The following is an 18,038-nucleotide window of genomic DNA, read 5'->3' as shown; positions in this document are numbered from 1 at the left end:
GGGAAGAACCCAAAGACAGTGCGACTACATGGGCTGATCTGGCCTGTAGCATCATAATTACTGGTGTTGGTGAGCAAGCTAGAAAGGACTGAAGCAGGAATCTAAAAGCTAAATGGAAGGGTTGGTTCTAACTGCTCCTGTGTAAGAGCCCGTTCCTTCTCCATCCCCCACCTGGTGCACCTGCTAAGGAAAAGGCCACAAACCTGTTTTTGCATTCCTTGTGCACATGGTGCAAGGAGTGATAGCACTAACTGGCATTATGCATTCTAGAAACACAGGGGCCAAGACCCTGCCATGCCCTCCTCCTCTCCCACTAGCTGGTGTTGTAAGGCTGTTTTGAGATGAAAAATAGGGGAAGGAGCTAAACACATTTTCCCCCAGCACCACTGAAGGTATCCTGACAATCTGCCTCTTTCCAGTGCTGCTGATGGCTAGACCTTGGCACCCTCTTCTAACCAGGCCTGTGGGGTTTAAAAACAATGATCGGAGCTTGAATATGCATTTAGAAAAGCCAGTTTTTTCCTTGGAATAATGAGCAATTTGACCTGGAAGTAACAGACACAAACGTGCAATGACATTTTTAATTTCACACACAGAACCCCAGAATACCTGTGTAGAGCCGCCCCTGGAAATTGCCAATTGTACATAAGTAGCACTGGCGACATTTGATCAGTGTTTCTTCTCAGCTTGCTTGGTCTCCTGAGAGAGTGCACAATATGTGATCATTATGACTAGTTCCTTTCATCTGCTTACTCATATGCTGTCGAGTAGTTGTTTTGATAATGAGACTTCTGATTCCAACCCTGGATGGGAAGGAGGGGAGTGAGGGAGTGCTAGATTTGTCTGTGTTCGTGTGATGGTATCTACATGACTGGGTAAGCATGCATTCAATTACACTGGGAGGGATCAGACTGAACTATGCTAATAAGGATGCTAGGATTATAAAACCTAAACAGCAAAGATTCTCTGGTCTTCGTCTCCCCCCTGTGCTGTTTTGAACCCAAAGTTTCTGCTCATTAGCCTTGTTCTGCATTGGATTCTACTGAGCCCAGCTGAGAGCAGATGATGGAAAAGAGGGGAGTTCTGATAATTTTTTATCATAGCTTCAGGAAACGTTGAACCCTGGAAGACTTTCTTGTCAAGCAGGTTACTTATGGCATGCAAAGAGCAAATGTCGTGTACTAAGGATGATGTGGCCAATAGGGGAGGGGAAGGATACAAAGAGAAAGTGCCAATTAATTGAACCAAGCTATTGTTTGCCTTCAAATTCATGTAACAACACTGCAGGGGCAGAAATAGATAGTTGGAACCATTACAGGGAAAAATCAGAAAGGAGGAACGGCAACTGAAGTGAGAGCAATTGTTGCAGAAGACCAGGTAGGTGATACACTGCATTCAAGTATTACAGCAAATTAAAGGCACCTAAAAACTTCACCCTATGACCACTGAGATCACCACAGCAACTCCACTGCTTGGCTCCACTAAATAGGTGGGTGGCCCTTCACCCTATTGTATGAGGCCGCCCAGGCACGCACTTTAGAGGGAACTATCCATGGACCACCTGAATGGAGCTCGCAGACCACTGATGGTCCACAGACCACAGTTTGAGAACCTCTGCTTTAGAGGACAATTGAACATATACACACTAGTCAATTCATTATGATATATTAACAAAGAATGAATATGACTTTTACTATTAAGCCCCTGGAAAATAGATGCCTGAAGCATACTCACAATGTGCATATGAAGCTTATCATAGTTACCTTCAGCTGGAATTTTCAATTTCATGCCTTTGATATTGGTTCAAATAATCATAGAATATCAGGGTTGGAAGGGACCTCAGGAGGTCATCTAGTCCACCCCCTGCTCAAAGCAGGACTAATCCCCAATGTTGCAAAAGCCAAGGACGCTGCATGCAGGGCATGACTGGACTAGTTTCCTGTACAGGATGTACTGTAACTTTTCAGCTTTGGGTCATCCATGCTCTGCAACTAGCCTTACACCCAGAATGTGGACTTTTTAATGAGAGAGGTTTTGCAAACTCTAATATAAATATAACTGCTTTTATATTTTTGTCAATAAATTCGGTTTAGATCTAATCTAACGTTCTGGCAGATGCAAACAGAACTCTGCCAGAAGAATACCATGACACTGACTAGAAATAGAAGTGAAAGTGAACTGCACTGACGGGAATTGGTTTTTATTATTCTTTCAGTTGCGTTATTCTAAGGTGTTAATACGGAAGTAAGAAAATAAAAACCATTAATGTTGACAGTGTGAGTCAACACAGATAGCAATGTCAGGAATATGCCAATGGCACAAATCCGTATGGATCATTTTCATCCAGGGTAGACAGTTCTGTCCAATGGATATGTCTGTGCATAAAGGACCCTGAGGCTGGAAGAATATCAGCTACCTCAGTCTGGACTCAAAATACAGGCATTATTCTAAATTGGAAAAGGGAGATGATTTAAAGAATTAGTTCCCAAACTTGCAAGGAGAACCAGGCAGGCAGAAGTCAATGAGGCTCTATGGAGACTCAGGAGTCTGCCTGAACAGTTCTTCTTGTAGTTCTCCCTACTTTATCCCCGCTTGAGAGCATTTTGGGTTCATGCTGAATTCATCACTGGCTCTTGACAATCAAATAGTAGATGATACCAGCTATCAAGGAAACTTTATCCATTCCTCTTGGACAATGACCCAGCCATAGTAATTCATGCTTTTGTAATTTAGAATACTCTCTTCCCCCACCCTCCCTGAAGAGCACAAATGAATACCTTCTGTTCTAGTTCTCCAGAGTGAGGTAGATGGCACTTAGTAGCAAATCAAAGCAGTGAAAATCCCCAAAGGAGCAAGTACATTGCGTACGTCTGCTGATTGCCTTTTATTCTTTGATTTTTCAGGTGAATCTGTGTGAGATACTAAAAATAGTTTTTTTTTTTACAAAATGTTATTAAAACATTACTTTGCAATTGTTGTGGTGCCCTTTATTTGCTGAGGCTGTTGTGGGGCAGGAATGGCCATAGCTGGCAGAAAATGAACACCACTGTGGGAGCTCTTGGGCCTGTGGGCAACAGCTGAGTGGTTGGAAAGGGGTGAGAATGAGTCATCCATCTTTAGGTCAGAGGGGACCATTTTGGTCATCTAGTCTGGCTAACATAAAACCTTACACAGTACTTTCTGCATCAAACTCATAACATCTGCTTGATCTAGGCTAGAGCATATCTTGTAGAAAGAGATCCAGTCTTGATTTAAAGACTTCAGGTGTTTTGCTTAGTGTAATGTAGCGACCCAATATTCTTTACCATAGTGACAAAAACACACCTAAATGATTTTATTGTTATAGAGAAAAACATACGTTTTTGTAATAACTCTAAATCTCAAAGTATACACATATATTCTAACTCTTCTTGGAATCTAGCTGCATTTACATTAATTCGGAACTCTTGAAGGACATACACATCCCTTCCTTCACATGTGGAAACCACAACAAGCCACATCCTGTCTATGCTTATACATTTTTAATTTTCTGCAAGTCACAGTGAGCTAAGCACATTCTAGTTTGGGGGACAGGGGAGAAGGAGAAGAAAGTGATGCCGCTGTATAAATAATCAGAGCACCCTGCATTTAATGTAAAACGATGCTGCATACACTTCTGTTCATTTTTTAAACAGCTGATCGTGATCATATACAGTATGGTGTTACAAAAAGAAGGGAAAAAGATCAGCAGCAGCTCAAGTTTTAGAAGCTTTGGGCTAGGCTGTTTTACACAGTTGTGTAACTGACTGAAAAACTTGCTTTAATTTCTCCTAGGGGGAGAAAAACAATGTGTATGAAAAAATACACTTCCCTATGCCAAGCAACATAGCAGCTGCAGCAGGTGTCTTATTATCTAGTCTATTCCCAGGAGGCAGCAAGTGAGAGTCACTGCTCTGAGAGCTCATCCTGTGCACACTTGTCCAACAGGGTATATGTAATCACCTCCTCCCTTGTTATTATTGCATGAGTTGACTCTGTACTAAATATCACATAACACTCAACGAGTCCTGTGGCTCCTTATAGACTAACAGGCGTATTGGAGCATGAGCTTTCATGGGTGAATACCCACTTGTGTCTGATGAAGTGGGTATTCATCCACGAAAGCTTATGCTCCAATACGTCTGTTAGTCTATAAGGTGCCACAGGACTCTTTGCTGCTTTTACAGAACCAGACTAACTCGGCTACCCCTCTGATACTGACACTCGGGGGCTCAAAAGTAGCAATCAGAGAGCGAGCGAGAGAGAGAGTGTGATACTCTCCCAAGCTCCACTCTCCCAAGCTCCACCCTAAACCCGCATTTTGGCCACGTGATACCAAAATCTGAGATGAAACTCACAATAGACGTACAGATTTTCTTCATATGCCCCGAGCCTGCAAATATTTAAGATTTAAGCACATATATAGCACATACACCTCTACCTCGATATAACACGACCCGATATAACATGAATTTGGATATCACCCGGTAAAGCAGTGCTCTGGGGCTGAAGGACTGCACACTCCGGCAGATCAAAGCAAGTTCGATATAACGCGGTTTCACCTCTAATGTGGTAAGATTTTTCAGCTCCCGAGGACAGCGTTATATTGGGGTAGAGGTCTATTAAGACTTGTCCTATGCATGAAGTTATGTACACTAAGGGCTTGTCTACATCAGAAAGTTGCAGCGCTGGTGAGGGAGTTACAGCGCTGCAACTTAGGAGGTGTACACATCTGCAGGGCACCACCAGCGCTGCAACTCCCTGTTTGCAGCGCTGGCCGTACTCCCGTTTTGTCTCGGGTGTAGAGGATCCAGCGCTGGTAATCAAGTATAGACACTTACCAGCGCTTTTCTTGACCTCCGTGGAATAAGCAGGTATCCCAGCATACCTGAGGAAGCCTCTGGTAATCAAACTGGTCTCCTTCCCCAGCTTGCTCTCACGTTCCCCGAACCCCGAGCAAGCAGGTCTCCTTCCCTGAGGTTTGCTGGGTGGTTCCGGGAACGCGAGAGCAAACCGCGGCGAAGCTGGTCTCCTTCCCCGGTTTGCTATCGCGTTCCCCGAACAAGCAGGTCTCCTTCCCTACGGTTTGCAGGGTGGTTCGGGGAACGCGAGAGCAAACCGCGCAGCTTGCTCTCTCGTTCCCCGAACCCCCGAGCAAGCAGGTCTCCTTCCCTGCGGTTTGCAGGGTTGTTCGGGGAACGCGAGAGCAAACCGCGGCGAAGCTGGTCTCCTTTCCCGGTTTGCTCTCTCGTTCCCCGAACCCCCGAGCAAGCAGGTCTCCTTCCCTGCGGTTTGCAGGGTGGTTCGGGGAACGCGAGAGCAAACCGGGAAAGGAGACCAGCTTCGCCGCGGTTTGCTCTCGCGTTCCCTGAACCACCCTGCAAACCGCAGGGAAGGAGACCTGCTTGTTCGGGGAACGCGATAGCAAACCGGGAAAGGAGACCAGCTTCGCCGCGGTTTGCTCTCGCGTTCCCCGAACAAGCAGGTCTCCTTCCCTGCGGTTTGCAGGGTGGTTCGGAGAACGCGAGAGCAAACCGCAGCGAAGCTGGTCTCCTTTCCCGGTTTGCTCTCGTGTTCCCCGAACCCCCCTTGAAGCCGCCCAACAGCGCTGCAGTGTGGCCACATCTAACACCACTTGCAGCGCTGGTTGCTGTAAGTGTGGCCACTCTGCAGCGCTGGCCCTATACAGCTGTACTAATACAGCTGTAACAACCAGCGCTGCAAAATTGTAGATGTAGACATGGCCTCAATCTTTGCAGGATCTGGGCTTTTGACCTGGTCTACACCAGAAGAGGAGGTGCAGATGAGAGAGGACGTGACAGAGGGATACAAAATAATATATAGCACAGAAAAGGTCAATAGGACTCTCCTACTTTACTTTTTGAATTATATCTGAACAAGAGGATATTCAATGGGAAGGTAAGAGCTATAGCATTTATAAAACGAAATACTTTACACCGTGCATAACTAATTGGTGGAACTCAGTCCCACAAGATATATTTGAGGTATACAATTTAGGAGGATTCAAGAAATATATTTATATAGAAAACATGAACATCCAACATTATATTAGATGGGTTACATTTTTACAGAGAGTAAAATGCCCTGCTGGGGCATTTGAACCAATGGGTGCACAGCAGAAAGGTTTAATCTTCACTGGTTCCTAAACTGCTGCCACTTGAGATGCTGGGACTCCTCACTAAGGGAGCAGAATTGCTTCTTCCCTGGCTGTTATACTGCCTGGTGGTGGTAAAGGCACGGTCTGTGATATGGCCCTGATTTTCAGCTTATGGTTCATGGACCCTTGGGTGTCCACAGATGATGTCTAAGATTTCCAAAGGGGACTGTACTGCTATTCCAAATCTTTAGGGGTCTGCAAATGAAAAAAAGGTTAAAAACCACTGGCGTATGGGGATCAGTAGCTCTGGGGAGCCAGCACTCCAAGGCAGCCCCTCTGCCACCCGTCCCACCCCTTATCCGTTTTTTCTTTTTCCGGAGTCTGCCAACACCCCGTGCGGTCACCCGCCCTCCCTTTAAAGGGGGTGGGGGTGAGGAGAGACAGTCCCGATCCCGGTGGGGGCCGGGCAATGTAACAAAGGGTACGAAGAGGCGGAGATCCAGGTGCAGGGGATGGAATCGCGTGAGGCAATACAGGCGCGTGTCCAGCGGCGGCTCTGGCCAATGGAAGCGTCCAGGCGGCGTGCCGGGAATTTAGGCCGATTCCAACTTGTGTGAGGCCGAGGGGCGTGGTGGCGAGGCTCTGGCCAATGGAAGCGCCGAGCGGTCGGAATTTTCGGCGACTCCCGCGTTTGTGACAATGGGGAGCTTGGCGCGGCCAGGTCCCTGGCCAATGGGAGCGCAGCGGGGGCGGCGCCGTTCGGGATTGGCGTGGTGCCCGGTGCTGTGATTGGGCAGCCTGGCGTTCTGGCGCCAAGTTCGAAGGGAATATAAAGTGTCCCCTGGAGCGCCGCAGCTCGACCATCGCCCCTGCCTGTCAGAGCCGGAGCCTCCGTCGCCGTGTCCCTGCCATCGCCGCCATGATCCCCGCCCGGGCCCCGTTCTCCGTCCGCAACGAGCAGCCCCGCCTGTCGCCCATGAAGAACCTGGTCCTGACCGACAAGGAGAACACGGTGAGTATCCCCGCCACCCCCACCCCAGCTCCCGGCGCGGCGCCCGGCCCCTGCCGGCTCCTGTCACCCGCCGCCGTCTGTGTCTCCACAGCCCCCCGCCACCAGCGCCACGCGGGTCCTGGCCACCAAGACCGCCCGGAAGATCTTCCAGGAGGCGGACGCGAAGCCGGTGAGTCTGGGGTGGTGGGGGTGGAAGGAGAGTGGGCGGCCAGCCGGGCTGGGTATGGCGGGGGGCCGCCGGGGCCGGTGACATGGCTGAGTGCGCGGGCTGAGCTGGGCGGCTGCAGGTGGCGCGTCCTGCAGCTTTTTGTCTTGGCGCCAAATACTCCTGTCCGCCGGCGCGCGGGCGGCTCCATCCATCCTCGCCCTCTTTGGGCTCGTCATCCCCCCCTTGGGGCGGGTGGGGCCTCGTCATCCTTCCCCCCTCCCTTAGGTTCGGGGGTTGGGGGGCTCGTCATCCTTGGGCTCGCCATCCCTTAGGTTCGGGGGGGGCTCGCCGTCTTTGGGTTCGCCATCCTCTCCCCCTTCCCCCCCGGGGGGACTCGCCTCACCGTCTTTGGGCTTGTCATCTTCCCTCCTTAGGTTGAAGGGACCCCCTTGCTCTCCTCCCCCCGGGGGACCCCCATGCCCTCTTTGGGCTCGCCATCCTTCCCCCCCATGCCCTCTTTGGGCTCGCCATCCTTCCCCCCCATGCCCTCTTTGGGCTCGCCATCCTCAGGAATTCTGTGGCTTTTTTTTTCCTGCTCCTCCTCGGGCACTTCCTTCCTTTTCTTCCTCCCTCTTCTCTTTCCCACCCTCATCCCATCCTTGGGATGAGATATCTCCAGTACTGGGGATGTTGAATTCAAGTTTTCCATTGTGCCTCCTTTAGCTGAAACCCAAAGCAGCGATACAAGCTCCTAGCAATCTGGAAGATGAGCCACTCCTACGGGAGAATCCACACCGGTTTGTCATATTCCCCATCCAGTACCATGATATCTGGCAGATGTACAAGAAAGCAGAGGCCTCCTTCTGGACAGCTGAAGAGGTGAGGGGCTCCCATGAGTCTATCCCTGCTCTGGTTGCTTCAGTGGACACATCTGCCTGACATTAGCAGCTCAGTCCAGCTCATAAGGGAGCATGTTTTCCCAGTAGCGGTAACTTCTTTATGTTGCAATAAAACCTAGGGACCTCAGTAATGAATCAGGACCCTGTTGTACTAGGTGCTGTACAAACACAATAAAGATGGTCCATGTACCCTTTGACTATAAGCTCTTTGGGACATCGCTTGAAACTGTGCTGTTCTAGTGCTTTGGTGTAGAACTACTTGCACCCGAGGGTGGGGTGGTTCTTGTTAGTGTAGATAAACCACCTCTCAGAGGGCCGTTAGCTAGGTCCATGGAAGAATTCTTCCTTGAGGTAGTGCTGTCATGGGGGCTTAGGCTGGCCTATGCTGGGCAGGGTTGTGGATTTTTTTTGCAATTCTGGCCAATGTAGTTAAACCACCCTAACTTTCTAGTGTTGACATGGCTTAAGTTTGGCAAGAGCCAGCAGTGACTGCTTGTGTATTAATTGTACTGTTGCCTTAAAAAGATTAATTTATATCTAATGTATTATTAAATAGCATTGAAAAAAGTGACATAAACCATGCACAGCTTTCCATGGTTCTAGGAACCTATTAAACTTCATTTATTGCTGTGGTACTTTAGCTCACAGAGCACTAAGAGGGGATGTTTAATACACATTATAACATGGCTCTAAATATCTTATCTAGAAATGCATTCTTTAGTACCACAATAAAATTGTAAGTGTCTGCTTTTGTTGTTCAGGTTGATCTTTCCAAAGACATTCAACACTGGGAGTCCCTTAAGCCTGAGGAGAAATACTTCATTTCACATGTCTTGGCCTTCTTTGCAGCAAGTGATGGCATTGTAAATGAGAATTTGGTAAGCGCACAGAAGAGCAATCCTAAAGTGGAAAGCATTCAGCTAACAAAGCTGCCCAAATAAAACTCACATTAATGAGATATTCACCTGCTGAGCTACTTCTGCTCTAAAACCTATTAAATCTGTAATCCATTTTTTGGTGAGGCAAAGGGTGGAAAATTGCACTTAGTAAAACAGGGATTGCTCTGTAAAATAGGACTCTTGTGGACTTTTTCAGAAACTCAGCTTTTCTTGTTGGGAGGAAAGAGGGGGGGTTTTGTAGTAAGAATACCTGATTTGGGAATCTGGTGACCTGGCTCTGATGTGACTGCACTTTCTTGGGGTGGGGGGTGAGAGTGGGATGAATCAATTCCACAGTCTTGTTTGCTGCTTCAGCTATAAAATGGTGGAGGTATTTGCCTATCTTATAGGGCAGCTGAGACTGAAGTAACATTTGTCCTGTGCTTTAAAATCCTTTATGAGCTGCAGGAGTGCAAAATATTACTATAGTTCTGTCAATGTTTCATTTTCTTGCCCTGGATAAAGCAGAGGTGGGAGTGGGGAAGTACAGTGTTACCTTATGCTCAAATACTTAAGGAGTTAAGATGAGATCAAGCCAGAACCTAAGATTCCTGGCACTAAGGAGGAGGCTGTTATTCTAATGCCCTACACCAGGCATAGCTTTTGAACAGGAAAACATCTGTCAGACCATAGGGGTGTAGAGCAAAACTGGAGATACTTGTGGGTTTAATAGCAAAAAACTGCAACATATTAAGTGGGTAATGCTATCTGCAACAATCATCTGGTTTCTCCTCTAGGTGGAGCGATTCAGCCAAGAAGTACAAGTAACAGAAGCGCGCTGTTTCTATGGCTTCCAGATTGCTATGGAAAACATACATTCAGAAATGTACAGTCTGCTCATAGATACTTACATTAAAGATCCAAAACAGAGGTTCGTATCACATAATGAAATGTTCAAGTTGCTGTAAAGAAAGTCATGGTGGAATCTAATAGTGATACTTCTGTCTTAATTTGAAAACAATACAGAAATGACTTGAGAATTCAAATTAGACTGCAGAGAACAACTCTGCAGGCATAGTGCCCTACCAATTTCATGTCTGTGAAAAACATGTCACAGACCATGAAATCAGCCTTCTCCTGTGAAATTTGATCTCCCCTCATGATAGGCGCTTGGGGCTCCTAGCTGCTAGCCCAGCCATGCTGGGGAGGGACAGGACAGGAGTTGTCCTTCCCCTGCATGGTGAGATGAGACCCATCTCCAGAGGCAGTGCAGAAATGAGGGTGGTACACCCTCACTTCTGCACTTGCAGCAGCCCAGAAGCTGGGGTTTGGGCTTTGCACCGCCTGCTTCTGCTGCAACTCTAGGTTCAGGTGCTGAGCTTGGATCTTTTTCCCACAGCGGCTTCTGCCGGGCTGGGGACTTTTGCTCCTGGCCGCTGCAGCTGGGGCATTCTTAGCATCAGTGCTCCCCGCTCCATGGCTCCTGCCATGGTTCCAATGCCCAGCCTAGGTGTTCCTCCTCCCATGGGGCTTCCACTCCTGGTGGCTGCAGCTGGGGCGGGGTAGCCTGGGCTCATGGCTTTTGCCCCCTGCAGCTAGGGATTGGGGGCCTCCTCCACTGTTCCAGCTGGAGCAACATGGACTCCCACTTGTCCTGGAGGGGCCCCTGTGTTAATCTGTTCCTGGTATGGACTAGCAGGTAGGAGCCCCTGGCTGGGGTGCTCCCAGCAGCATGGGGAAGATCCTACCCACTTCCATCTCCAAGAACATCCTCTAACTACAGGAAGGTGGGAGGGTGCTGCCTTCAGAGCCCAAAGTGAGGGTGGCAATCTTGGGACCCCACTACAACAACTTTGCAAGCCTCCCCATGATCCCATTTTGGATCTGGACCCCCAGGGTTACAACACTGAAATCTCAGATATGAACAACTGAAATTGTGAAATTGACCAATTTTAAAACCCTCTGGCTAAGAAATTTACCAGAATGGACCATGAATTTGGTAGGGCCCTATATATTACAGAATAGTAAGGTGCAACAAAAACTATAGCAGAGGCTGGACTTTGAGATTAAAAGCAAAGCAGATTTAACTTCAATAAGTGATAAATGAGGGGATGAAATCAAATATATGAAGGGTGGCATAGTCAATCTACATAGATACTTAAAACTAGACTACACTGTAATACAAGAGGCCCTTGTGTTGGCTAGTTGATGAGTTAAGTGACCTAGAACAGTTTCTATGGGAACCATTACAGCTTGTATCTTTTTGACTTGCACTGAATTTTATACCTGAGATTTCAGGGTACATCTTCCCATTTAATGGTGGTCTACACTTGCTGTGTGGTTAAACTGAAAAATTATGCATTACCATTGTCAGCAAGTCACAACCATTTCTTAACTAGTCTTTTGTAATGTAGTAAACCATGCTCATTTCTGACAGCTACATATACACAAAGCTAGATGCTTTAAAACTTTGCCTTTGAGTTATTAAAACACTAGTGCTAAAACTGCCAACTTCAAAAACCAAAACTAAACCCTACCCTTGGGTTGAAGTAAACATATCAGTGAGTCTGAAAGATGATTTCAGAATTAGGTATGTGAAAATGGGTTTATGAATTAGTTCTACAGTTTCTTAGAATGCTTATCATAAGACTTTGATGCATGCTGTTTGTGAACCAAAATATTTGAAAGGCTGAGTACACTTGAGACTACAACAGGGGTTGATGCACTAGAATCCTAGAACAGCAATGGAGGGCTGACATGGGGATAAATTGCACAGATGCAGCATGTCTATGCTGGGATTTTGGCACCTGTGTAGCAGGTGCCAAAATCCCTAATGTAACCAAGTTTGTAAGTACTGGTTTCAAAATCTGCTGGTAGTTGCAGATAATTCAGGTTAATCAATGAGACAAACCTGTTATGACAGCTAGTTGCAAATACCTACTGTTGCTGTATTGACTTCTTCTGCCTATAATGTATTATATGCTTTCCAGGGAATTTCTTTTCAATGCCATTGAAACACTGCCATGTGTTAAAAAGAAGGCTGACTGGGCCATGCAGTGGATTGGGGACAAACAAGCAACATTTGGTGAGTGCATTTCTGAACTCTGCACTTACTGGATGCTAAATGTTTCCTTTCCTAGCAAGAGTGAAGGGTGATTATTCACCTTATTTCTGGAAGAAGATTGTAGTCTCAGATAAAGCAAATTATTATTCTCCCTTTTGAAGAGGTTCCCCTTTGCTCTGCTGGCATTTTTAATTCCAACTGGTCCCTTGTGACAAATGTGTCTAGTTGGCAATATATTTTTTTCCTGTACCTGCTTTGAAGCATATATAGCTTTTTCTTCCTAAGGAGCTATGCTCCTGTTGAAGGATAAATATTTCATCTGCTTTATGGACTCTTGATTGCCTCACTTGGCAGGTGGAAGGCAATTGAAATTCCCATTATCCCTTGAGTATTAAATCTTTGCTCAAGGTCTTGTCATATGTTCTCAGACCAATCTGGGTTCTGACTTGCAGGATGTCAAAACAGACTCAAATAATTGATCAGAGTTTTAGTGTACCATAACATTTTGGGCCATGGCTACACCAGAAAAGAGGTGTCAGAAATCCTGGCCTATTTTCCTACAGCCTTGCACATGGGTTATTTAACACTTGCTTTTTGTAGTGATGACAAGGCTGTAGTTTCAGTCCCAGAGAGACTAATTCACTTAGGCAGCAATATTTCCTAGTCACGAATCTCATGAATGGAAAACTCAGTATGCTTTGAATTTTAAGGTTAGGTAAACATTCGCTTCAGTGCAAAACTTACACTAAACTTTCCTGACAGGAGAACGTGTAGTGGCTTTTGCAGCAGTGGAAGGAATCTTCTTCTCTGGCTCTTTTGCATCCATCTTTTGGTTGAAGAAGAGAGGGTTAATGCCTGGACTCACTTTTTCTAATGAACTCATCAGCAGGGATGAGGTAAGAGAACCTTGTAACACTCCTATTACAGTGCACCACAAGGTACAAGTGACCTTGTGTTTCAAGACAACCACTTATAATTCCTATGAATTGTCTGGTGCTAAATTAAATGGGTAAACAATACCTTGGGAATAAATAAGACTTGAATTGAGGCAGTGAATGAAAAAACCATTATGGTGGTGACTGGAGGGGAAAGTCTAGTAAGAAGGCTGCCTGTTGAATTGTGCACTTTGCCTCTCTATTCAAAAGCCAAGGCAGAAACTACAAAGTGATCCATTTTTCTCCAGGGAAAATCATCCTGGGCTTTGAGTACTAAGATGGTATCTGGTTCATGGGCTCTTCAAATGTGCCTCTGATTTTAAGAGGTGGCACTCCTAATCAATGTTCCTGAAATAATATCTACACATTCACCTTTTCAGGGTTTGCACTGCGACTTTGCCTGCCTAATGTTCAAGCACTTGATTCACAAACCATCTGAGGAAAGAGTAAGAGAAGTCATTACCAATGCTGTCAGGATAGAGCAGGTAATCAGGTGTTCCTTGTTTTGGGTTGTAAATGCTCACATTTTAGCTTAAAAAGCAGAGAACTATCAGGCCATGAAACTGTTCTAGATCAATGGTTCTCAAATTTCAGGTGGTCCATGGGGGAAAAAAATTGAGGGTCTCAGTGGACCACTTAATGAGCTTTCCAAATGTTTGTACTGTTAGCCAACTATTGTAAAGTGCTTTGGCTAAAAGTGCTATATTTAAAAAAACAAAAAAACACTAACTTGATTAACCATTTTGTTCTACAAATAAAAGCACAACTCTGATTTTAATAGCCATAGTCTTACCTTTCTAATCCAATGAATGTGCCCTCTTTCCCCTGCTGTGGAAGATCTGAGGTTGGGAAGGAGGGCCCTCTCCCTCTCCCTCTCCCTCGCAGCTGCAGCCCTGGAACTGGGGAAAGTTGCCTCTAGCCACCGCAGTCCTGCATGTCCCAAATTCTTCCCAACCCCTCTTCTCACCCCTCTGCCCTCTCCCACCTACTCCCTATCAACATCCACCCCCCCCGCACCCTTCCAAGGCAACTACCTCACCTTACATGTGTGCCTTCTCCAGGGTCCAGGCACCTAATTAGCAGAGCCATGCATGCATGGCACCACTAATTAGGTGGGTAGCCCTTCATTCTCTTGTGTGTGGCTGCCCACGCACAACCTTTTAGAGGAACTATCTGCGGACCATGTGAATCAGTGGTCCGCAGATGACAGTTTGGGAACCACTCCCCCCTTATAACAAAATGTTTGTATGCTGAGGCCTTCTGTACTAACCTCCCTTCATACCTGCAGGAATTCTTGACAGAGGCGCTACCTGTAAAGCTGATTGGCATGAATTGCACTTTAATGAAACAGTACATTGAGTTTGTAGCAGACCGACTTATGCTGGAGCTGGGATTTAGCAAGGTAAGATTTCTAAGCAGTGTCTTCCCTAGGAAAAGGGGTTGTATTCATTTGATATTTCCTATGAATCTTGAATATGTAAAATGGCTGCCTCCATTTTATGTAATGTGACAGTCTTCAGCTCCTGACCAATAGCCAAGATCCCTCCAGCCAGTTGGTCATTTCCACTAATCTTAATGTAATCTGTCCTGGATGGAGACCTATATGATTCATATTGACAGTCAAATAAGCAGTGTGATGGAAAGAGAGCACTGCAAGAAACACTGTGCTTCTGCCTCTAGAAGAACAGCAGATGAAAAGGCATACAGAAGTGAAGCATCCAAGACATGGGAGTGGGAGGAGTTTCACATGCCAGATAGCAAACTGAATTACTTTGCATTAAGTAAACTTAAACTGGCTTTCCCATTCCTAGTCCTCACTTCCCAGTTGATTCTTTTTCATTCCACTCCCAGATGTGAAAACCCATTTGTGATTAGAAGTCTTGTTTTTCAGATATTCAAAGCAGAGAATCCGTTTGACTTTATGGAGAATATCTCACTGGAAGGCAAGACTAACTTCTTTGAGAAGCGAGTAGGAGAATACCAAAAGATGGGAGTAATGTCAAAACCCACAGATAACTCTTTCACTTTGGATGCAGACTTTTAAATGAACTGAGACCACTTAAGATATGAGGCACATGCTGTTCGAATGAAACATTGCTTTCAATATTAATTCACATTGTGACTTGATTATACTAAAATCTCACTCTTGAACAGTGTGGGGTATGGTACTGTTTTGAGGAGGCTAGTATAGCTACAGCAGTAAAATTCTTTCATTAGATATTGCCAATGGTGTTAATTCATAGAATGCTTAGATGGAGTAACTTATATTATAAAATCATTTCCTGGAAAAATCCTCAATTCTTGAAGTGATCTGATGCCCTCCCTTGCAACAGGGAGGTTGTACACAGATCACTAGCTTCTGGAATTTCTATAACAAAGCTGGAAGTGCTTGAGAAATGATGTTTTAAATGAGATTTGACAGATTTGGCTCTTGGATACTGGAGGGAAAGCTACATGACCTCACTGCTTCTAAGCAGGTTTTAAGTTTACTTTTTACTATTTGTGATAGTTTGTACATAAACCTGGCACTTTAATATTAAAATAAAGAACTCTGACTTGTATTCTTGGCAGCATGAATATTGAAGCTTGAGTTAATTCTAAATTTTAGACACAGCATTGCATGTTATCCTTTTTTTGTTTTTATGCTTATTTACTTGTATGTAACTTAAAATGATAACTTTTTGAGTCAGACCTGCTGGTGATCCTGACAGATCTGTAAAACTTCTGGCGAAGTGTAGGAATACAAACTGTATGGAAGCTGAGAAGCTTATTAAAAGCTCAGTGTTCTAATACTGTGGAAAAACATTGTTATGCTGTTGGCCTCTGTATGAAATCAAAGCTTTCTTTATTTTAGGAAGTAGTATTTCATAGAGTTTTTGTCTGTTTTTAGTAGCTCAAATTTCAGAGTTCCATCACAGGCAACACTCTTCACTAGATACACCACTTAGAAGAGCAAAACTGTGAACAGCTCCCTTGAAGTGGCATTAATCTATAAAAACATCTTTTGTTCAAGGTAGCCTGCAAAACAAAAGGACTATGGCAGGGGTAGGCAACCTATGGCACACATGCCCAAGGCAGCACGCAAGCTGATTTTTCAGTGGCACTCAATGCCAGAGTCCTGGCCACGGGTCTAGGGGGCTCTGCATTTTAAATGAAGCTTCTTAAGCATTTTAAAAATCTTATTTTACTCTATATTCAACAATAGTTTAGTTATATATTATAGACTTTTAGAAAGAGACCTTGTAAAAACATTAATGTATGATGCACATGTGAAACATTAAATTAGAGTGAATAAATGAAGACTTGGCACACAGCTTATGATAGGTTGCTGACCCATGAACTATGGTCATAAATGGCTGGCCATCCAGGTGCTAAAAAGCCAAACCCACTGCTTATGTCTAAGGCTTGGCATCTGGCAACTAATGGATGCAGTGATGCTTTAAATTTAAACTAAGATGAATCTGAATCTTCTATTTGCTCCTACTTATCCAAACTGGAGCTCACTGAGTAGTCAAAGCTGCAGTTGGACATATGCACTTAAATAAACCACTAAAACACACATGGTTGCTAGAGGGCATAAGGCTTTGGTCTATATCCTGGTGTTTGGTCAATTGTCCAGATGAGACATGACTTACCTGTAACAGTCATTTCTTTGAAGTTCCAGCTATTCACTGGCTTAGAGTAAGGTGTAGTGCTCTGTTGTAAAAGTCATTTTTAATGACTATCTGGAGATGAGTGCCTGTCAAAGCTGATTCCTCACTCTGTCACTTTGAGTGCAGAATGTGGGGACCTGCAAAGATTCTAAAAATTAATACTTGCCACCCCAGGCTTGTATTTCCAAGTTACAACTTTTCTCTGGCCTTGGACTGGTAGATACTGCAGAACCCCTTTGAGAGCCCAGGAAGGAGCACATGGGAATTCCTGTGGGAGGGGGGTGGTATTAAACCCTTTCATTCCCCCACCCCCTAATCTGGGGTGGAGGGAGGAAATCTGTTGCCACCAGCTAACTAAACATATGCACAAACCTCTTAAGACAGAGAAATCCAATCCTGTTCTTAAACAGTAAATTTAAAAAAACAGCCACCATACAGCTGGAAGTACAGGCTATTGCTAGTTTTTAAAAGAGTAGCTACAAGAATTAAGCATGAGCTCAGTGGTTTGAGTATTGGCCTGCTAAACCCAGAGTTGAGTTCAATCCTTGAGGGGGCCACTTAGGGAGCTGGGGCAAAAATCAGCACTTGGTCCTGCTAGTGAAGGCAGGGGCCTGGACTCAACCTTTTGAGGTTCCTTCCAGTTCTAGGAGATAGGTATATCTCCAATTATTAATGTTTACAAGCACCTGGGATTAGCACAGAGGACTCCACAAGCCAAAAAAAATCAAAACCTAATCACATCTAGATCAGGAATTGTCTAGGAACTTCCATATCTGGGATTTCAAAAGAGTAATTTCTAGGTATGATACTGAGGATTTTTCATACCTGACCCAAAGCTTCTTGCCACGTAACTTGCTTTGTCTACCTCTCCCCCAGAGTACAACAGACAGACAAAAGGGCATTCTTGTTTCAATTTTAAAAAGTTCTAGCCTTCCCATTGGCTCTTTGGCCAGGTGCCCACTCACTTCCTTTTACCTATGCATAGGAGTGAGACTTTTTAACCATTTACATGTAGAGCAATTAGAGAACAGCTACTAAGAGGGATTTATAGCTAGTGGCTGGCTAGATGTCCATAAAAGAGAGCTTCTCTCCGCACTCCCATCCCCCTTTTCATCTATCACAGTACTAATGAGGAAGTGGGCAGTCTGAAGTATACCAGTGGGTTGGTCAGTTAATAGCAACTTTGGTTCTTCGAGTGATTGCTCATATCCATTCCAGTTAGGTGTGCGCGCTGTGCGTGCATGTTCGTCAGAAGATTTTTATCCTAGCAACTCCTGTGGGCCAGCAGGTCGCCCCCTAGAGTGGCGCTGCCA

General features: G+C 45.3%; 1 protein-coding gene across 1 annotated transcript; it reads left to right on the top strand.

Moving 5' to 3' along the window:
* Positions 1-6,999: 6,999 nt before the first annotated feature.
* On the top strand, positions 7,000-15,827 carry RRM2 (ribonucleotide reductase regulatory subunit M2). Its single transcript, XM_030558440.1, has 10 exons — positions 7,000-7,148; positions 7,240-7,317; positions 8,020-8,175; positions 8,957-9,073; positions 9,871-10,004; positions 12,064-12,158; positions 12,900-13,033; positions 13,453-13,557; positions 14,361-14,474; positions 14,964-15,827. The coding sequence occupies exons 1-10, from the start codon at positions 7,056-7,058 to the stop codon at positions 15,114-15,116; spliced, it is 1,179 nt and encodes a 392-aa protein (XP_030414300.1). The 5' UTR covers positions 7,000-7,055; the 3' UTR covers positions 15,117-15,827.
* Positions 15,828-18,038: the final 2,211 nt, after the last annotated feature.

The sequence above is a fragment of the Gopherus evgoodei genome, chromosome 3 (assembly GCF_007399415.2).
Source record: "Gopherus evgoodei ecotype Sinaloan lineage chromosome 3, rGopEvg1_v1.p, whole genome shotgun sequence".
Classification (NCBI taxonomy): domain Eukaryota; kingdom Metazoa; phylum Chordata; order Testudines; family Testudinidae; genus Gopherus; species Gopherus evgoodei.
This window is presented reverse-complemented; position numbering and strand designations above follow the sequence as displayed.